At 51.7% G+C, this 21,572-nt stretch overlaps 1 protein-coding gene across 1 annotated transcript in view; it reads right to left on the bottom strand.

Annotated features, from left to right (window-relative positions):
- The window catches only part of DNAH2 (dynein axonemal heavy chain 2), a 79,839-nt gene that overhangs the window by 48,830 nt on the left and 9,437 nt on the right, over positions 1-21,572 (bottom strand). The window contains exons 5-20 of the mRNA XM_087867578.1: positions 18,214-18,442; positions 17,549-17,659; positions 17,146-17,384; positions 16,022-16,213; positions 15,445-15,602; positions 14,891-14,978; positions 14,417-14,622; positions 13,870-13,999; positions 13,459-13,641; positions 12,452-12,666; positions 3,299-3,445; positions 2,347-2,503; positions 1,848-2,087; positions 1,404-1,589; positions 1,056-1,203; positions 411-603 (exon numbers count right to left, since the gene is read on the bottom strand). Coding sequence (XP_087723704.1) covers positions 411-603; positions 1,056-1,203; positions 1,404-1,589; positions 1,848-2,087; positions 2,347-2,503; positions 3,299-3,445; positions 12,452-12,666; positions 13,459-13,641; positions 13,870-13,999; positions 14,417-14,622; positions 14,891-14,978; positions 15,445-15,602; positions 16,022-16,213; positions 17,146-17,384; positions 17,549-17,659; positions 18,214-18,442 — 2,822 coding nt within the window. The remainder of the gene's footprint in view (positions 1-410; positions 604-1,055; positions 1,204-1,403; positions 1,590-1,847; positions 2,088-2,346; positions 2,504-3,298; positions 3,446-12,451; positions 12,667-13,458; positions 13,642-13,869; positions 14,000-14,416; positions 14,623-14,890; positions 14,979-15,444; positions 15,603-16,021; positions 16,214-17,145; positions 17,385-17,548; positions 17,660-18,213; positions 18,443-21,572) is intronic.

The following is a 21,572-nucleotide window of genomic DNA, read 5'->3' as shown; positions in this document are numbered from 1 at the left end:
TCTTCGCTTCGTTATTCCTCACGCCCCATCCATGGTGCAGCGGGGTTTACCCAGCGAATGAATGACTAGAGGACAGAGCAATGGGAGTTCCGAGTGAGACTCAAGAACGCTCTTCAGTGTAACTCTGATCTGCCCTCTTAAAACGGACATGCTTGCTTCTCACCCTTCAGACCTTTCTGTTTGTTCTTTCCCAACAGGACACTGTGGGTGCTCCGCCCCCCAAAAAGGAAAAACCCTAAATTTTGTCCAGCTCTGATGTGATCTCTACCCCTTGAGGAACAAAGGTCTGATGCCCTAGCTCCCGATCTTCTCCCACAGCTGAGGAGACACGTTTTCTGCAGCTCTCCTTCCCCCAAGCCTCTGCCCGAGCCCGTAGGATGCTAGGCTTCACGGCCACCTGCGCTCCTTACCGGGCAATGTCGGCATCAAAAGAAGAGACGGGCGGGTTGAGACGCTGATAGCGGCGAATAAAAGAGTCCTTGTTGATCTCCCAGATCTCCCGATACAAATCCCAGGTCTTGAGGTAGTTCTGCAGCTGGCTCGCATTGTTGGTCATGCCGCTGCTGATCTGCGCCTGGATCTTCTTGATATCCTCGTCTCGCTCTTCAAGGGCCAGCAAATGCTTCTCACTCACTCCCAGCCCAACCCAAGCTCCAGCCTGGGCCCTGGCCCCCGGACCCTTCTCTCCAACACCACCCCCCCAAAGAAACACGGCTCGACCGTGAGCATTCGTAAGTAGAGGGGGAGGCAGACAGTAAAAGCAGGACTCCAGCCCGAGGATTCAGATGGGCATCCCCATCATGCCCCCATCCCAAACTCGTCCTTCCGAATCTCCCATCCCAGTCCCAAAGCCCTTGAGTGTGAGACACTTACCCTCCACTCCCACCACCAGCCTTGCTCTCTTCCCGGGTCTGGCCCCTGACCTGACCATCCCAGCATCATGGAGATGACCAGTCCCATATGTCCGGAAACGGCCCTGGCCTCTCCTCTTGGCTCTGCCTACCCCTAAGTCTCTGACAGCCCTGCACCCAGTGCCCTCCCCACTGCCCACTCACCCACGATTATATGGATGGGGTCACGATGAAACTTCCGCCTGATGAGAATTTCGGGGAGGTGGCGGAAGACAGAGATGGTGGAGAAGAGGTGGTGACCAATGTCATTGACCACACCTGCCAGAGTCTGCAGAGTGGGTGAGAACTCCACCTGTGGGGCGGGAGACACAGGGGAGAGGGCCTCAGCATGGGCCACAGAGGAGACCAGCCTCACGACTGGGAAGGCTGAACACTCAGAACCAGCCCTGGAGGCCGTAGGATGAAGTCAGGGCTAAGGGTCAAGTTTGAGGACTGAGGGAAACTGAAAGTAGAGTGGGACAATTTTGGACCATCAGGGGTCAAGGTCCCCACCTGTGCCACTCCCTGCATGTCATTCTGCAAAATGACCAGGACTCGGAAGAGGGGGTTGGGTGTGGTCTTTCCATCCCCGTTGATGGCCTTGGACAGTTCCAGCAGCGACCACTTCACGTTCAGACGCAGGGCGTCCTCCATCATGCGGTCCAGCCGAATCGTGTACAGCATCCACTGCTGCTGAATCTGGGGGACGCGTGGGTGAAAGGGGGAACCCTCAGGGGACACAGGGCCAGTGGGGGAGGAAACAAGCTGGCTGAAGAGAAAGGTAGGATGCGGAGTCCCGAAGGAAGAAGGTTTGAAAGACTGAAGGTTGGGTGAGCCCAAGATGAGAGCAGGACATCTGAGAAGCCCTCACAAAGGGTGGATGGGTGAAACCAAGAGAAAGTTCTGACCACCCCGGGGGGCTCGCCCAGCCACAGAGCCAGGCCCCAGGACCCGCACCTCAGGGCCGTCATTCTTGAAGACTTCGTAGGAGTTGGTCATGATGGCCACCACGTCCTGGTGCAGGCTCATCAATTTCTGTTGCACGGCTGCTCGGTGTTCCCGCTGGTCCTCCTCAAATTCCAGGTCCCTGTACACCCGTTTGCCGCTGATGCGTACCAACAGTGTCTCGGAGATCTCCTGCGCTCGCCAGCCAATGGTCAGAGTGGAGGCCTTGAACTCATTCGCGATGGTCTGCACCTAGAGTCAGACCGCGCCCACGGGGGGGAGTCTCGGTTTGGGAAGAGACCCTCGGGTTTCGTGCTATCCCCCACCTGTTCTCGAGCTAGAGCTGCTGACATTAAAAATGAAAATAAAAGTCCTTCCCTTGGCACACTTCCCTTCTTTCACACTATTCCCTGGTCTCTCCACCACGACCCAGGACTCAGGTACAGGTCATCCACGCACCGGCCTTTGGGTCAGCCCTGCAGACCTTCAGAGCCTAGTGACCGGGACCCACCTTGCTGGCGTGTATGCGGCACTCTGTGATGAAGAAGGCACTGGCCCCCTTCAAGGCCCAGTGCAGTTTCTTGAGTCCAGGGTGGATCTTCTTATCCAGGAATCGGATACGTTCTTTGAAGAGGGCCTGCTCGTCTGGGGACAGCATGGCAATGATTCTGTGTATGAGAGAAGACTGGCAGCGGGTGGGACAGGCTCTGCAGGCCTCTCCTCCATACCAGGAGACTTGGTGGAGACATCTGAAAGCTCACAAGACTACAGTGTGCTAAGAAAACTCTGGCCGATAATGGAAACTCTCTACACTTTGTGCTGTCCACATATGGTCATCGCTAACCACATGTGGCTGTGGGGCACTTGAAATGTGGCCTGTACAAATGAGTGACTCAATTTTAAGACTTTATGTAATTCCAATTAAGTCATTAAAATATAAATAAGCGCGTGCAACTGGGGGCCGCTATATTGGACAGCGTAGTTCCAGACACCCAGACAAGACTGCTGGCTCCACCCACTTGGACTTTAAATGGGCTGAGAGAGGTACCCAACCCAGAACTACCCTCAGTCCAGAGATAAGTTCCAAGGGTATTTAGAGAAGAGGTACGAGCGTGGCCTTGGTTCAGTAACGCTGATGTTATCCTGTGCCCACGATCCTAATGCCCCCCAGTTTCATTCCTAGAAGTGACCTAGGCCCACAGTATACATGGCCCCAGTGCCCTGTGGGGTTGGAGATGACCTGGTTGGGTTGCTTTTGCTCTCTACCCTGAAGCTAGAAGACAAAAGTGCAAGGGACAGGAATAACCGCAGGGCCATGCAAGAGAGGAGGAGAAAGCATATTTTTGAGACGGTCACATGTAAAGGATAGATCCTGCCAGAGATAGACGACACCACGGGATGGATAAGACATGGAGGAGGCTCAGAGGGCGCACAGATGGCCGCGCTCAGGACCGCAGCCTTACCGGTTGTAGTCTCGAGCCACAAGCAACAGGTTTTCCCGAAGAATGCGCAGGTCCTCCGCACGCTCGGCTACGTTCATCACGTAGTGGGGCGTCTCAAAGAGCAGCCGTTCCCAGTAGTCAATCTCCACAAAGAGAATCAGCAGGGACCTCGGGGAGAAGGAACAAAGCAGCTTGGCGTGGACTGCTCGAGGGCCTGACCTGAAGCCAGCAGTGGCCCCAGGGCAGTGGGGCTGGGAGGCCACAGAGACAGAGATAAGAGACAAGCAGAACCTCCCGGTAAAGAAGGCTGGCTAGACACACTGAGTTTTGCTGCCCTCCCTCCCCAAACCAGCACAACAGTAAAGGGGGTTTTGTGTGTATGGGGCGTATGCCCTTACAGGCAAATTGGAAGCTGAGAAGCCGATGGGTAAGGAGCAGAGCTGGCATCCTTGGCTGGTGACAGAGACAGCTAAGAGGCCACTCCATTTATGCCGTGGGGCTCTCTGAGGCCCAGGGTGGTGACTCTGAGCATCTCAGGAAGGCAAGCTGGGGCCACAACATGACAGTCCCCGCCCCTACTCTGCACAGTTAAGCAAGTGCCCTCGTCACCCCAACAGAAGATGGACAGCTTCTTGTCTGGAGAGACAGTACAGAGACAGCCCGACGGAGGGTCTTGGACTGGGGACCCCACGCCCGGCTGAAGGAGGGGGTGTACTGAGAGGAGGCGACATTAAGGGCCCGAGTGCACACTGAATGTTAAGCCCCCAGCCTTCTTTTCCCACCCAGCAACCAGCGCTTGGGCAGCTGGACCAACACCCTCCAGAACGAAGCCTGGCGGACTGTTTCCCGTGGCCTCCGGCCAGCCTGAGGGGTGAGTCCCAAGGACCATGACCTCAGGGGTTCCCTGGAAACAGCCCACAATCCATGAGCCCCACGACCAGCTCAGCAGGGTTTCTAGTCCGCTTTCTAGCTCCCCACCCTTGAAGATGGACAACCAAAGATCACAAAACCTTGGTCTTTGTCCTTCCTAGCACAAAAGGCAAAGCCAAAACAAAGAGAAGAAAAACAACTCCAAGGAGAGACGAGGGGACGGGGCCGTGCAGAAAGAAGGCTATCCACACCAAGTAAGAAGGCTGTCCACACCAAGTAAGAAGGCTGTCCACACCAAGTAAGACGACGCAAAAAAACTGTGTGAACATCCTGAGAGAGAGAAAAGGGACAAAAGATCATCCGTGATGCGAAACCCAGAAGAGCTCTTGGAAGTTAAAGACGATAGCAGAACAGTAACGAACAAACAAGCCTGTTAACAATGAAACTGACAGAAATCTCTCAGAAAGTAGAGAAAAAGACACAGAGATGGAAGGCAGAGAGGACTTTGCGTGAAAAAAAGAATAGAAAACTCCCCAATAATTATGTTTATATTAATTACATGTTGGAATGATCATACTTGGGGCAATATTGGGTTGAGTATTAAAACAGATTTCAGCTGTTAAATGCAATACCAGAGGGATCTGACTTGGCGCGTGCCCGCCCCCCCCATCCAGTGAGCTTCTGGCCCTTCCCTCCTGGCTGTCACGCCCACGTTCTGCGTCCGCCACTTCTGAGATCAGCCCCTCAGACACCCCTCCACCAGAGCCCAGCGTCCTCCCGGGTCCAGCACTTGCCCTCCCAAAGGACCTGTTCTTTGACCTCACAGAAACCTTGAGACCACTGACCCTGGGCTCACCTCCGGCCTCTGTGTCCCCTCCCACCACTGCCTCCTGCTCCACAGACCCTGACATCTGTCACTTTCGTGGCCCTCCTGCCACTCCTCACTCGCTCCTTAGTGTAAGCCACCTGGTGGAACCCCAACCCTGGCTCAATCTGCTGCCGTTCCCCCCACCCCACCCCGTGCCCCCGTGTAGGTGGCCCAGCAAGGCGGGATGACATGGATGAGCACCCCGAGGGCTCCCCATGCTGCATCTAGCAGTCTCCCCAGTCTGCCCTCCCCCCCCCCGTTCTCACCACGACCCCTGGCAGCGCCTCCCCAGTCTCTCAGACCTGCCCCTCCCGTCTCTGCGGAAAGCCCGCCTCCTACACCACAGGGATACAAAAGCCATCAGGAGGCTGCACGTACTTCCTGCTGTAAAACCCAGAAGCCTGGGTACTTGTGTCCCACCCAAGGACAGAAGAGGCCCTCCTTCCACCTAAGGCCAAGGCCTCCTCCTGGGCTCCGTGTCCTGACACGGTTTCCTCCTGCTTCCTCGGATGGCATCCCCTCCCGCTCTCCTCAACCCTCCAGTTCCGTCCCATCAACAGGTCAAGGAAGGCCAAGGTTCTACCATCTTGGAAAAACCAAACCAAAACCGCCCCCCCGGACTCTGTATCCCCTGTGGGTACCGTGCCCCATACTCCCCTTCACCACACACCTTTCACACAGAATTATCCTCTTGAACTCCTCTTTCCCCTGAGAGCTGCCCCCTTCACCTCCACAAATGCCCTCATCAAGTGTCCCCAGGACACCTTGCCCCCAAGCCCCACAGGCTTCCTCAGGCGTGGCCCTCCATCCTCACACTGGACTCCTCCCTGCCTTGCCTTCCTTGGACGCGCTCTTGTGTTCTTCCCTGGCTTCTGGACCACAGTTCTCCTCTTGTCTGCCCTGCCTTTTGGTGCCAGCGTCCTTCTGTCTCTACCATCCCTCGGAAACCCCACTCAGCTGGGCACTGGAGACCCCGTGAAGAACCTGTTTGCCCTGCAGCTCCCTTCAGTGCAGGCTCCTAGAGGCTCTTCACATCCAGCACTCTCCCCGGGCGAGCTCACCCATGCCCAGGGTTTCAGCTGCCTTCTAGAAGCTGTTGACCCCCAGATCTACACAGCTCATGGGAGCTCTGGACTTGCATGTCCAACTGCCTCCTAGGTATCTCCCCGCCTCGGCCCACAGGCACCGCGCACATGTGTGTGTCCAGAAACAAACTCATGGTCCGCTCTGCACACGGGGAGCTCCTGGCTCAGGGACCGGCCCTGTCCTGCTGCCTAAACCAGAGCTGCGTGTCCTCCCTCAGCCTCACCTTCCAGCATCCAACCCACTACTGACTCCTTGGGGTTTTAGAGTCGAAGCTAAGTTCAGAAACTCCGCTATCTCCAAGGCACCTGTAGGTCAAGCGCGAAGCTAGATGGCAATTGGACGTTGGCCTAAAGTTGATCGAAAGAGTGCACGGTCATCCATCTAAAAGAGCGAAGGCTTCGGGCAATTGCTGCCATGTGGCAATGAGCGCCTGGAGTGACTGGAGCGTCTGATTTTTCGAGAGAGGCCAGAACGCAGAACTATTTTCCAATGTAAAAACTGTAACCACTTAAATATTCTCATGGAGGAAAAGAGACCCATGACCATTAAACCAATAAAAGTAAAATACCAAAAATTGACCAATTAACAAGAGATGTTGTATATTAACATTTGTATGCAAATTCTTATATATATTATGACATCTCTTGTTAATTGGTCAATGTGTATGGGAAAAAATGATTTATAGACATTTTATATGGATTTAAATACATTGAAAGAAAAAATGCTATTCTTGGGTAGAAAGACTTAAACCTTAAAGATGTTCATTCTTCTTAAGCTAACCTATAAATTTAACCCAATCCTTGTTCCCATAAAAATAGGAACAGGAACTATTTTGGGGACTAAACAGATTGATTCTAAAGTTCTTATGGGAAATAAATATTAAAAATATCCCCAAAAAACTCTGCAAAGGGAGAGGAATGAGGTCAATAATTCAAGCAGTTTGGTTCCTTCATAGGAATAGACAGACATACCAGCACGGAAGAGTGAATCCCAAAATAGACATAACTCTCCGTGGGAATTTATGTTATATAAATGAGATCGGGTCAACTGGCTAGCCATCTGGGGATTAAAAAACACAACTCAGTGGCATGTGCAGCTCTCTCCCTACATCAAAATAAGTTTCAAATGGATCAGACATCTACGTGTAAAGAATGAAATCATAAAATGCCAGAAAAAAAATATAGAATATTTTCAAAATTTAAAAAATAAGCTTGAATAAAAATCACATGATCTGTAAAATTTGTGCGGTCTCTTTTCTTTTTCTTTTTTCTTTTTTTGTAAGGAAAGTGCACTTTTTAATCACAATCAAAAGCCCCACAACCTGGAGATGCTCTCATGAAAGTCTGTGTTCTCAATATTACTGAAATGCTACTTGAAACCACATTGAGGTGAAAATTCCAGAATATTTTGTGTCTGCTCTACAGGCAAGTGCTGAAATAACAAAATAAAAGATGATAGCGCATTTGAAGTTTTGCGAAGGATTATATCTTCGCCTTCACTGGAGAGGAAACTTCCAGTGAGGGAAATTATTTTCAGGTGAAAAGGTCTCTCTTACATGCGAACAAATGTGGATTACCAGGCACTGAAGGTAAAAGTAAAAGAGAGAGGGGGCAAAGCCAAGGAAAATTGCTTTCAACCGAGGATTCCAAATCCAGCCAAACGTCCAAAAAGGGGAGGGCAGAAGACAACTGTGGTCAATCACATAAGAACTTGAAAAATTTGCCTCCCATGCACCGTTTCCCGGAAAGCTACTAAAGAATGCACTCCACCAAAATGAGGGCCTAAACCAAGAAAGAGAACGGCAAAGGAAACAGGAAATCCAACAAGAAAAGAGACTCGGGGTTGGGGGGGGGGGTAAGTTTCCAGGCTGACACCTGTGTAGCAGGCCTCGAAACCAACCAGCTCTACTGACTCAGGAGGCAAGGGAGTTCGAGCAGGGGTAGCTCTAAGAAAAACAGGAAACCAGTCAGAGAGTGAGGAAATATATGACCGGTCTGGGAGAATTAATGACAGCGAACAGTGTGCTAACAAAAATAGCGAGGTAATTTTCAATTCTGAAAAGAGCAAACATCAGACGACACCAGGAAAGCGTCATCACCACAAAATTCTTCACCCAACCGCAAACGGGACTAACAGTCATATTAAGCTAAACGCTAAATACTGACTTAACCAAAACTGGTGTCAGAGCTTCGCTGGACAGAGAGCCGGGTCTGAGCATTTCTAGCTGCACAAACGTATCCTCCCGTGTTCTTCAGACTGGAGGCCCCGAATCGGTCTCCCTGAACACCGTGGCCAGCCCACATGGGCAAGTGTGCGCCCCACCTTCCCATCGAAACGTCTCTTCATTTTGTCGTCTTGCCAAGATCTTCAAGGTAACCTGAAGGCCTATCATCAGATTTTAACTGGCAGTCGACAGGACGGGCTTGGCTGACGCCATCTTGATGTTGAGCTGGACTCAATAGCGTAGGAGGAACTCTTTCTACGGGGATGCTTCATCTTGGCCAGAAGTGTGTCAATTAATGTCCAGAACGCATTTTATTTTATTGATAAAGTTTCTTTTTTTTTTTTAATATTTATTTATTTGAGAGGCAGAGGGCGAGCACGCGCACAGGGAGGAGCGAGGGAGAGAAGGAGACTCGTGCTGAGTGTAGAGCCTGACGTGGGGCTCGATCCCACGAAATCAAAAACCGGATGCACGACTGAGGGGGTCACTGAGGCGTCCCAACAAAAAAATCTCTTTGAAAAACAAATCAGCCTGGGAAATGATTTCTGTATTTCCTCGTTGATCCTCAGAGCCATGGTCAGGACGCAGAGGCAGGAAAGTAAAGCAGCTCAGTTTAGGGCTCACAGCCCGGAATGAACCAACCCCACAGAGAAAGCCCTATATGGCTGGGGCAAGGGGAGGAAATGCAAGCCCTATATGCAGAACACCGGCAGGCGCCCCCGTGTCCCCTCTCCTGCTCTGGGGCACCTGCACGGGGCCTACAGTGGCACAGGACGCTGGGATCGCACTGCTCTCCTCAGCCGCAGTAAAGACAACATCTGGAACGTGTTTGAGTTACGTGCAACCGGTGAAGGCGGTCTGGCGGAGAAACGTGGTAAAGCCAATTTGGACTTCAGGGCTCAAATGTTTGGGATATAAGGTGGGATAAGAAAGCCCCTGGTGAGATAAAATAGGCTCTATTAGGGCCTGGAAGGCTCCGAACTCAGGGGGAGTCAGGTAATTCTGAGAGCACTCAGGACACTTGAAAAGCATGCTTATGTGGAGATCTTATCTGGACCCTTGAACACAAAGAGTGAGCCTGATAAAGTCATCTGCACCTCCGTGGTCAGACGTCGCAGAAGAGCTGAAACGGTCTTGGATTTCTTTACTGGTTTGATGAGCCCAGACTTTTCAGAGCCCTGTCCTAGGATCATGGGGTTTGTTTCCCCCCCCCCATACATAATTTACTGGGTTCAGGCAGCTTTATCTTGAAACCACAAAAATGTAAAGCTGCTTATAACAGATCCTTCTAGTAAACAACCGCCAAGGGACAGAAACACTCCTCTCTGGAAGATCGTCTAGCCATTATTTGGGTTTCGGTTAAATCCAGGCCATAAATATTTGGCCCAAAGTTGCCTTGTTAGGCTCTGCTATAAAGATTATGCAACTGGTGTTTTAGATAAATATGTCATGTGCTCCTTGACGGGAGACCATCCCAGCAAACAGAAAAGTTTTCTTTAAGCCTCTCAAACCCCGATGGGCATCCCGCTCAAGCGTCAGGCACACCCACCATGGTGGGGGGACGGGCACAAGGTACAGGGAGCCCACTCCAAATCCTCAGAATATTCAGCAGCCTTGCAGAAATCGTGCGACAACTCCTAAGTCCATCATCCCTGAGCTGAGTGAGTCACGGTACAAACTACAGGATGCTAGAACCACGGAAAACCACCACATACTTCTCTCCGTACAGAATGGAAACCGCCCCCCAACACGTATTGTTAACCTTACAAGAAAGCAGGTTGCAAAAACCCCGTGTACGGTGTGATCCTATTTTGTGAGCAGTGTGTGTTTTGAATTACCTTGTAATCAAGATTACCTCCAGGGAGCAGGGCTGGGTGCTGGATTTTCACTGTTTCCTGTATATACTTCCACATCAATTTTTCTTTTTTTTTTACAGTAAGCAGGCACTATTTTTATAATTTAAAAATACCCACTAAAGATTTTTTAAAAAAATCAAAGAAAAACAAATGTATGAAGTAGGGAGGTAAAAGAGAGCGGAAGGAAAAAATAGACCAAACCACGAAGCATGGTTACCTTTGGGGAGACGTTTTTCTCTCTTCTACTTTCTTGCATTTTGCAAATTTTCTAAAATCACCAATACTTTTATAATAGGAAAATTAATCATTTTGAAAACTCTTTGGATGCACAGTGTATATGGTATGCTACTATTTGGGTAAAAAAGCCGTTTATGTAGCTATATCCACTCCTATCGCTGGAACATGTCCCCCAAGAAACTAGTGACACAGACTCTTCAGAGAGAAACTGAGTCACGGGGATACAGCAGTGGAGTCGGATTGCTCCTTCTCTACCCTGGTGTAACTTTTGACTTTTGTGACATGGACCTTATATCACCCCTTGTAAAAGGTTAAACTGTTCTTAAAATTACAGCTATTATTTTTAAAAAACGATAATAAAATAACATGTACAAAACGGTTATATCACCTCACTAAATCTGTTTCGAATGGTCTGTGTTCGCAAAGCTTTCTGGAACAGTCCTTTTGAGGGAAAATCATGTTTGCTCTTCGTGAGGACTTCCACATACGCCATCTCGCCTTGTGACAAGCTCAGAAAGGGATTTTTTGATAAATAAGGATAAGGGTAAGGAAACTTGGGCTCAGAGGAATTCAGCGGCCTGCCTGAGGTCACACGGCAAGGCGTATCAACCCCAGGGTTCCGACTCTGCCCCGAGGATTCGGAGGAGACACAGCCCCCAGCCCGCCCTGGCGGCTTACCTGTGACACGTCGTCACCTCTTGCTCAACCTCTGTCTTCTCTCATACTTAGAATGTAAATATGGATCACTGTTGTGAACACGTTCTGTTAGCCGAATACAATTCTTTGACTCCAGGGAAAAAGGCAACAGCTGGGCTGTGCACGTTCACAGCAGTGTCACTGCAAGTGCGTCCGTCCGTCACATCCATCCAGCCAGCCATCCGGACGTCACTCCAGGCACAGGGCCTTTGGAAGCACCCAGTTTGACGGGACGATGTGTCTTGCAGATTCAACCCCGTTACATATTTGCAAATGTCGCAGCGAGGGTGGTACTGTCTCCTCAAAATCAGAGTGTTGACTTATGAAGCGGTTGTTATATGGGGCTGCTTGGCCGTATCTCAAAAACCGTGGGCCTTATCAGAGCTGCTCTCCGACACCCCTGCCTGGCCAAGGACGGGTCTCCGACCTCCAACATCTCTGTCCTTCTCACGAGCCTCTGCCTCCCCCGACACACGGACACACGGCCCTCGCTGCTCCTCTACCTTGGTCCCTCCCCCACAGCGCATCCTCTCACCCTGGTGCCACCTGTTCCCTGGCCTCCATCTCCACCCATGCCTTCTCTAGCAAAGCCCCTTGTGCACGTGCACAGGCCCAGCAGATCAGGACAGCCTAGGAGTCGAAGCCAATGCAGGAGCAACAGCCTAGGAGCCCGACAGGCAGCTCCTCTTCCAGGGCCCAGCTGATGACAACAGGGAGCCAAAAGCAATCAAGTGGAAAGTGATTTCCTTCCAATTAAGAAAAACTGTCACCAGACGGTTTGCAATCTCTGCAGACAGATGTCTTACAGAGCTCCTTCCTCGGTTTTCCTTCTGCATCTTACACAGAACGGAAGTGGAGCCCCGGGCTCCCCTGCAGTGGCCGAGGGCGGGCGCTTTGCCCTCCACCCATACCCAGCGCCTACCTTGGTTCCCGGCATGGGGAAGGCACTCGCGATGGAAACACGTGAACCAATTACACTGTAAATCATTGGAACCTGAAAATGTCCTAACGGGAAAGCTGTAGGAGAGAGCGTGACCCGCCGGGCCCACCAGTTCCCCCAGCAAGCCCGCAGAGTGGCGGGTGGCCAAGATGCCTTCGCTGGGCCGCCGTGGCCATCTAGTGGCCAAACACCGACATCACCGGTTCAGTGGGTTACTGGGGGCTGCCTGGTTTTGATCCGTTATTTTGGAGAAAGGCAGGCGGTGCTAGTCCCCGTATTACAGCATACAAGAGGGTTCGAAACCAGAATGGCGCGTGGAACCAAGAGACGGGAGTTATGGTCTGGGGAGAGCCGGGGACACGCGCAGCAGGGCAAGGAGTCAGACTGGGTCTCGTACTTGTCGAAGTTGACATCCAGCATGCCCGCCTTCTCCTGGCTGATTCGTAACAGTGGCGTGTCCAGCCGCCGGATGCAGTCCTTGTCCAGCGTTAGCGTCCAGTCTTGGAAGGTCTTCCGAACCAGCTCGTCAATGGCCTGAACCATCTGCTGATAGGTGTGCACGCTCTCCTCTCCGGTTCCAATGTGGGGCAGGAAGTGAGCGCTGGAGAGACACTGAGGGGGAGGGACGGCGGGTGGCCGGAGCCCACCAGCCACCGTCCCCCACGGTACGGTCTCCCACACCACGCACCCACCAGCCATGTGGCTTGCTAGGGAGGCCCACTCTGACCACTCAGAGGGGACGTGGGGCCACATGGCAAGGTGAGAGGAGGAGACCAGGGCACGAGAGAAAGGGAGTCAGCAGCAGGAAGGGAAAGCACAGAGATTCAGCTCAGGAGAAGTTGGCAAAGAAAGAAATGACGGCAGCTGAGGATTTAAGAGGTACGAGTTGGAAAACCAGTATGAGCCCTTGGTCATCACAGTCCTAGCTCAGCAATCGGGAAGACGCCTTATTCTCACCCAGAACCAATAACGTGATGGCAGGCACCTCAATAGCCTTCGACCCACTTTCCCCAAAAGGCCTTTTAGAGGCGTTTTTTCTGTTTCTTTGTACCGGTTCTTCAGGAGGACGAGGCCCTCTGAGGGCCTGCCCACTTCCCTGGATCATGAGGTTGTATCAGTCTTCGGGGGCCCAGCTTTCCAGATGCTGATCCTATTTTTCTCCTCCCCCCGACCGTAGATGGGAAATGCCTACAATGGCCCGTGTCCGCCAACCTCGCCTGCCAGCGCCATGCATCGGAAGCCATGGCCGCCTCACTGACCGCCACCTGCCGCTCCCCTGGCCCATCATGAACACTCTCTGGGGAAAGTCCCTGGACGGGGCCCCCACCTCTGCCAGCATGTGGCACAGCCTGCGAACCCCACCGGCTCTCTGAGAACAGGTTTCGGGAAAGGCCAGGCGCTCACGTTCATGACCCTGTCGATGCGATGTCGCAGGATCCGCATCCAGTGCGCCTGTCCCGAGTACTGGGCCATGTAGGGCTCCAGGAACAGCCATTTCTTGTTCAGCTCACGGTTCACCAGGGCCAGCTCGGTATTGAACAGCATGTAGAGATCCACCGCCTTCTTGTCGTAGGTTCGCTTGATGGCCTAACGAAGGGCAAGAGCCTGACGACATGGTCTGGGGGGCTGGCTCCCCTCCCGTGACTCCTGCTAGACCAAGTCCTCAGCCGCCCACGGAGGCCACTCCCTAGCGATCCAGAAGCAAGGGGAGCAGAGGACATGGGTAAGGGCATGAATGGAGTTGGGACTGGAGGAAGCACAGGGGAAGCAGGCGGAGAAAGCAGGGGAGCAGTGGGAGGGGCGGGGGGGCAGCACCTCCCGCGTGGCGAGCCTGTGGAAGGTGTCCAGCAGCAGCACCCCCTGCTCCACGTCTCGGACTAACTCGAAGGCAGAGGTGATCAGGTTCTGAGTCATCACCTCCAGGTCCTTGACTCCAGTGCGAAACCTGCACCGTTAGAGATGCGTGGTGCTGGGTGGGCGCCGTTGCCTGCCCCAGGACACCCCCCAAGTAAGAACCCCGTGTGCCAGGTGCCGAGGGCGCCCTCCGTGCCCGGAACACAGTGCGTTACTGCATTAATCGTCCGCTCCTCAAAACGACACAGTGAGGTGGGTTCTATCTCTGGCCTTATTTGTTAGACCAGGAAACAGGCTCTCACTGGCGGAACGACTTGCCGAGGCGCCGATCCAGTCCATGACAGAATGGGGGCTCCAGCCGGGACCCTGCGTCTGAGCAGCGGCTCCTTCCCCACCCCTGATCTCTCACCTCCACGCATTGCTTTGTACTCTGGTCACTCCTCCTGGGCTCGCCTCCCCGCCTCCCTCCCCTGCTCCCCCCCCCCCAGCCGCCCTGGGATCCCCTCACCTGTTGTAGTCCTCGTGCCAGGAGGTGTTCTTGACGTCCAGGATGCCCCCGCGGACAGCCCGAAGCATGTGGAGATTCTTATGAAAGATGTCCTCAATCTCCAGCAAGTTCCGTGTGATCTGGGGCCCCTGGGCACCGAAGAAGCAAGGAAGCGGAGCCTGCTTGCCATCCTCCCAGCGGGCAAAATGGTACTGGCAGTCGCATACCTGAAACGAAGCCCCGTGAGGGGGACTCCTGTCCCTTTCTGACCTCATCGGGCCTGAGCTCTCAGGCTTGGCTTAAAATGTCTAAAAACCAAGGGGGGACCCACCAGATGCAAGGAGCTACTGGATGAGTTTTGGCCGTCGCCCGTGGTAACAGGCAACAGTCTAAGAGAGCGGGATCCGCAGCAGGCACACAGCCCCTCCCGCCCAGCCCTGGGCCGGGGTCCGGAGCCCCTCTGACTCTCCTCTCCCTCCCTGACGGTCAGCCCACCTCAATGAGGTCCTTGCACCGCTGCACAAAGGCGTCCACCTGGGCAAATATGCTGGTCTGGTCGAGCACCCAGCCCCGATTTGAGAACCTGTGTGCAGAGAAAGACGGACCGCATCCACATGTAGGAACGCTAGGTATCAGCCTGCCTATGCAAAGCTAGAACCAGGAGTCCTGGGTTCGGGGGGGGGGGGCTCAGAAACGGAGACCCCAAGAAGCAGTTCTCCTGCAGAAATGAGGGAAGAAAGGCAAGATGAAGAGAAGCAAGAGAGGAGACAAAGCATCTCCATTCTGGAGGAAGGTCTGTACATAATGGAATTTCAGACGTTCGGGCCGAGAGAGAGGAGGAGTAAAGCAGGAAGGATTCCTGGAATCAGGGAGGAAGGTTATGAGGGTGAGGAGAACCTAGGACGGGGAGCTAGGATAGCTGTATTCGCAGAGGGAACTGGGACCAGGTCTGGGAACATGGAATCTTCAGGCTTTTATAAAGTGCCTCCGCCCTCAGGAGGAACGGCAGGGGAACAGCGGGACGGGGTGGGCTGGGGGACCGCTCGTACTGGGTGTGCATCTGCACGGCCCGCAGGTAGTGATCTTTCCAGGCCTGGCAGCAGGCGATGCAACCCTGCAGGTCCTCCTTGCTGGACGTGACGTGGCCCTCGAAGACACGGTCCAGAGACACAGCGTGACAACACAGGCGAATGATCTCGTTGCTCATCTGCAGGGGGGCCAACAGCCTCCGTCTCCCCCCCTGCCTCATGCCTCGGGCCTTGGCCTCCCAGCCTTGATCGGGCTTCCGACACCCAGTGGACACCGGCCTTTGCTACTGGCCGGCGGCAACCTCTCGGGGTTCTACCCGCATCCCCCGGTGCCACTCAGCTCGCTTCCCAGCGAGCACTCAGCTCAGCAGCCTGTCTCAGTCACCCCGGATGAAATGCGGGCCCTGCGCCTGTCCCTTCCCAAATCTGCGTCTCACTCCGGGCAATTTCCAACTTTGGAAATGAGAAAAAGCAGGTCCTCCCCTTCTGCCCGGCTCAGCCTGGGGTCCGTGCTTTCTGCCTTGCCCGCTGCACTCCAACTCCACCAGCACCGCACCCCCCCCACCCCCCCCACCCCCGCAGCCCTGCAGACACACACCTTTCGGAAGAGGGAGGTCAGTCTCTCCCGAGTGTTGTAGTGGGGAGAGTTGACCCAGATGATACGGATGAGACTGATGAGCTTGGGGAGCTTACTGGAGATGTCCTTAGGCCGCATGTAGGCCAGTTCCTGGTAGGGCTCCTTCAGGATTGACAGAAACGTCAGGTTTGACTGCGCTTGACGAGAACCATCCTGGCGGTGAAGAAAGAGTGGGAGTAGACTTGTCCGTTGGAAAGAACCGGTTCAAAGCAAGCACTGTTTACCCACGGGGAAGCCCCCCTTGAGCGGCCTCTCTCAAGACCTAGTACCAAGCCTCTCGGGTGTCTGCGGGCCCTGAGGCCCGGAGGCCCCAACTATCTGCTCTCACTGTGTGCTAACTCCTACCACCGTGTCCTTGCGACCCTTCTCATGGTGAGTCCACCCCCCACACTAGACCGGGAGGCCCCAAGCTCGGGCTTTGTGTCCACTCCTCCAGTTTCTCCTGCTGAATTCGGAACCCCGCCCAAGGTTGATACTCACCAGCTGCTGATCAGCTGACTGAACAGCACCCCCACTCACTCCCTGTTTCACCCAGCGCCCTTCACCACCCTGTTCTCAACCACGCTTCCAGACGTCTCCATGTAGCTGTGGCTCAGTTTCCTCACCACCTAGCTCAAAGTCCCACCCGGGGAGAGAAGTCCTCCACGTCCATATTCCACAGGTCGCCCTGCCCTCTGGGTGTCCCCAGCGCCAACAGAATCAGCTTGTCATACTTTATCAAATATTTTTTTTATGTGATTATCTTGCAATTCTCTTGGCTGAACCCTATGGGTTCCTCTTTGACCCCGTGCCCTCTAGTCATTCTGTTTTGTGTAAGCCTGGTTTTCTGAGCTGGATTGTAGGGCTTGGGCTCGTGGAGGGTACTCCATGTATATTTGTCGACTAACTGGAGTCTCTACGAGCTCCCTGGGACCCTGTGTCCTACCACTTCTGTGCTCTCCCCCAAGTGCAAGTCCAAACACTGGGGGGATCGGTCTTTGCTGCTGAGGATTACACTGGCCCCCTCTGCTTAGCACCCAACTAATGACTGTCCCAACCACCATCCACTCTCTGCTAAGCCTCCATCCTTGAGGCCACTCACAAACCTGGATCTGCTGGGCCAGTTTCATAAAGGGCGCCAAGTAGGAGGACTTGGCAAGACGCAGGATGGATTCAATGTGCTTTACTCCCTGCTTCACCAGCTGCATACTGATGCCAGACAGGTCCATGCATCGGTTGCGCCAGAACTCAATCTCCTCCAGAGGACCTAAATTTTCTCCTGTCTCCACAGACTCCTGGGCACTGAGCACCTCCTTTATCTGCCGGGTCCAGTGGATCATGGAGGCTGCCGGGGAGAGTACAAAACTCCTTGTACTTCTCTATGCTCCTCCCCAGTTGTGTCCTTCCCTCTGCCACTTACATAGCCCTCCTAACCCAGTTCCTTTCTCTGCATCTGGCCCTCTCCTCTCCCCTAGGACCCCCAACACACTGGCAACGCCAGCCACTCACTCTCCAGCCGCTGCACCAGCTCTTTGTCCTTAACCACCACCTCGGGTGCCATGTTCATGGCCTCTGCAGGAATGTAGAGAACGGTGTGCCCCTCCAGTTTGTACCGAGTATCTAAGGAAAGGAAAGGACCATGTAGCTCACACAGGGGGATGAGTTTATGCCACCCCAGATGCAATCACAGTTGATAATCGGTGGCCCAGCTAGTATGGAGGATTTCAGGAGAACAGGCAAAAGAAACAGTGACTCTGCATTTTTTGATATCAAGAGGAAAAATGACAAGAGGGAAACCTCATTGAAGTAAAGTAAGAGATAATCATAAAATAAGGTCAAAGATCTGCACCACGCCCTCAACACTCTCTGGTATGATACATCCACTCCCCCTAGTACTCCCACCACCACCTGCATTTCCCCTTTACCCCACATGTACTCTCAGAAATATCCAACTCTACATTTGAGCAGGTCTGGTCAACCTTCTACAGCAGAAAACTGTATCTGTATTGGAAGGCAAATCCTGTTCCCTGATCCGCTCATTCAACAAGCACGTACAGGTCCCTACTCCATGCCAGGTCGCACAGGTGCCTGAGATGAATCTCCCACCTGCCTCGTTTGCTCTACTGTCAGTGCAGCACCAGAGAGAGAACAGGCACTCAAGGCTTTCTGCTCACCTGTCAGGCAGGCCAAGAATCTGTGCAGATGAGAAGCAAAATGATTCCGAATACTTTCAGGCCAGATTGTGTTTGCAAAGATCTGAGGGGCAAAGACACCACTGAGCAGCTGGAGCAGGGCCGGGATGTAGGAACCCCGCACGGTCCCAAACTGCACAGTTGCCTCAAAGTTCTCCGGGGTGATGGGAACCGGTGCGCAGCGAATGAAGTAGACAATCTGGTTCTGGGTCTGCGTGAAAGACAGTAGACCAGAGCTCAGTCTCCAGACCCAGCATGATACCCGACAGAATCTGAGGCGCCAGTCCTGAAAGTCTGGCTGAGTTCTTCGTCACATTCCCTTAGCCTATCCTGATCCTTCGCCAAATGGGTCTCGAGGTGCTTCCTGTTTCTTTCAGGGACATAACAGAGTCCATACCCAGACCCACGGGGAGGAAATGCAGAGAGCATGCCTTGAAGGTAGGGACTGTGTGTTCTGTCCTACTTGACTCCAGAACCTAGCACAGTTGACTGGACATATTAGATGCTCGATAAATGTTGGATGGATTGGATGGAAGGGAAAGGATAGAATGGAGGAAGCCCTTTTAGCTATAGGAAAAGCAGGAAGGAGAAAAAATGGAAGAGGCAACTGTCTATGGTCTCCCATTTCAGCTGTATATACCTGTTGCCCAATTTTTCATTTACCCTTCAATTTTGTTTCTGGTGAGTCTGTGTGGCTCTTGTTGTTGTTTACCTTCAGAAATGGTACAACCTTCATGCAGTTAAAGCTTTTCAAATTTAAAGTTTCTGACTTCTACGTGCCTGGAAAGGCCACTCCTCCCTAAGATCAGAGTGCACCATTTGGGTGTGCACACTTTTGTACCTACTCTTTATAATTCATGTAATTTTAAAAACTGAAAAGGAAGCACAAAGAAGAAATTAATAATCACCCATCTTCCCACTACCCAGAATTAAATTTTGGCACTTCGAGTGTATTTTTTTAAAAGCTTAACACCATTATTTTTGTTAAAATGATATACATATGTAATACCATATGATTTTACTCATGTGTGGTATTTAAGAAACAAAACAAACCATCAAAGGGAAGAGAGAGAGAGAGAGAGAGAGAGAGAGAGAGAGAAACCAAGAAACAGACTCTTGGGGCTCCTGGCTGGCTCAGTCAGTAGAGCATGCAACTCTTGGTCTTGGGGTCGTGAGTTCGAGCCCCATGTTGGGTGTAGAGATTACTTAAAAATAAAATCTTTAAGGCCTTATCATTTTTAAAAATGACATACATATGTTAATTATACATAACTGAATCAATACAGAAGAATATACATATAAGAGCTAAGCTGCCATCTAAAATTCCACCACCCAGACATTAATGCTGTTAACATTAGAGAAAATGTTATTCCAGACATCTTTCTATAGACCGACACGTACAGAACAAATCAATTAAAGGTCATTGCAAAATAGGATCATGCTATTTTTGATTAAAAGGATTAGATTTAATTTTACTTGGATTTAACAGAATAAAGAGACTCTGGTGTGAATAAAACACAGGCATCACTGAGCTTCAAAATGTGTTTCTTCATCTAGGAAAGACTTCTTTCTGAAAGACCTCTTTCAAAAGTTATATGAGATTATTAAAAAAATACTGAGGTCCAGGGGCACCTGGATGGCTCAGTCGGTTGAGCATCCAACCCTTGGTTTGGGCTCAGGTCATAATCTCAGGGTCGTGACAGCGAGCCCAGTATCGGGGTCTGCACTCAGCCCAGAGTCTGCTTCTCTCCCTCTGTCCCTCCCCCTACTTGTACTCTCTAAATAAATAAATAAACAAACAAACAAATAAAACCTTTAAAATTTTTGAGATTCATTTCCCACTACCTTTCAATGTGAAGTCCTAGTGACTCACTGCTTTGAGAAATAAGGACCCTGGCACCTCATACCCCCTCTGTTGCTCAACACTGCTCAGTGTTTGTTACGCTATTATGTTTACGCCAACCAGGCTGGTGGCATTCCCGTTCCACAGCATAACCATAATGCCAGTGGTTATTTAGTATTAGTTTTTATTTAAGTGAATTGAATGTTCATAGATTCTCTATTCTTGAGTTATTTGGTTCTTCTTTTTTTAAGATTTTATTTTTTTAAATTTTTTTTAAAGATTTTATTTGACAGAGAGATACAGCAAGAGAGGGAACACAAGCAGCCGGAGTAGGAGAGGGAGAAGCAGGCTTCCCGTTGACCAGGGAGCCCGATGCAGGGCTCGATCCCAGGACCCTGGGATCATGACTGAGCCGAAGGCAGACACTTCACGGCTGAGCCACCCAGGCACCCCTTTAAGGTGTTATTTTTAAATCATCTCCCCGCCCAACGTGGGGCTCGAACTCACAACCCTGAGATGCAGAGTCACACAATCTTCCAACTGAGCTGGCCAGGCGCCCCCTGTTTGGTTCATGTCTTAAAGGAATAGATTTCCACTGATGATTTTATTTTTGTATAGAGTAGGGTTCTTTCAAGATCGAAAATGACTACACATTTGTTGCCTTTGCATTTGACCATCCTGGCTGGGAATAAAATGCCTGGGGCATGGTGCCCTTCCTGGAGAACTCTGTGAAGGTGATTTTCGGGTGAGCAGAGAAGCCTGCCACCAGCCTAATGTCTCCTCTGGGTAGACAATTTGCTTTTTTGACTAGAGGGCTAAATCATTCTTTCTCAAATTTTTATTTTGAAAACAATTCCAACTCATAGAAAAATTGAAAAAAAAAAAAGTGCAGTGAACAACATACCCTTCAGCTAGATTCACTGATTGTTCACAGTTTGCCCTATTTGTGCTCAAGGACACTCCCTTACTCTCTCCCTCTCCCAGCTGAGCCATTTGCGAGTGCATGTGACACTGCACCCTTAAAGACTTCAGCATATAGCCCCGAAAAATGAGGACCTTCTCCAACATACCCAGCACTGTAATTACCACACTCAGAAAATTAAACTTCATATAATACTTTATATAATACAGAATACAAATTCGACGTTCCCCTGTGGTCCAAATAACGTCATTTACAGCTGTTCTTCGCCACCCAGGATCCAATCCGGGATCACACGCGGTCATGTGTCCTCGGTCCCCTTGAATTCTGCACAGTCCCTGATCTAACGGTCCAGGCTAGTTGTTTTCCAAAATGTCCCTTAATTTGGATGCATCTGATTGTTTCCTCATTATTCGATTCAAGTTGCACATTCTCGGCAGGAAGGCCACATCAGTGATGTTCCTAAAGAATGAATTTCCTTGGAGTTTATAGTTGACCTAAGATGTGCGTTGGCATTAAACATCGCGAGACAAATTTTGTGGAAGAAAGTACCTTCTTTCAAGTCCCAGATTCAGTTCC

The sequence above is a fragment of the Ursus americanus genome, chromosome 14 (assembly GCF_024610735.1).
Source record: "Ursus americanus isolate L20-20 chromosome 14, mUrsAme1.1.p, whole genome shotgun sequence".
Classification (NCBI taxonomy): domain Eukaryota; kingdom Metazoa; phylum Chordata; class Mammalia; order Carnivora; family Ursidae; genus Ursus; species Ursus americanus.
Note: the sequence above shows the minus strand (reverse complement) of the source record. Positions and strands in the feature narration are given on the sequence as shown.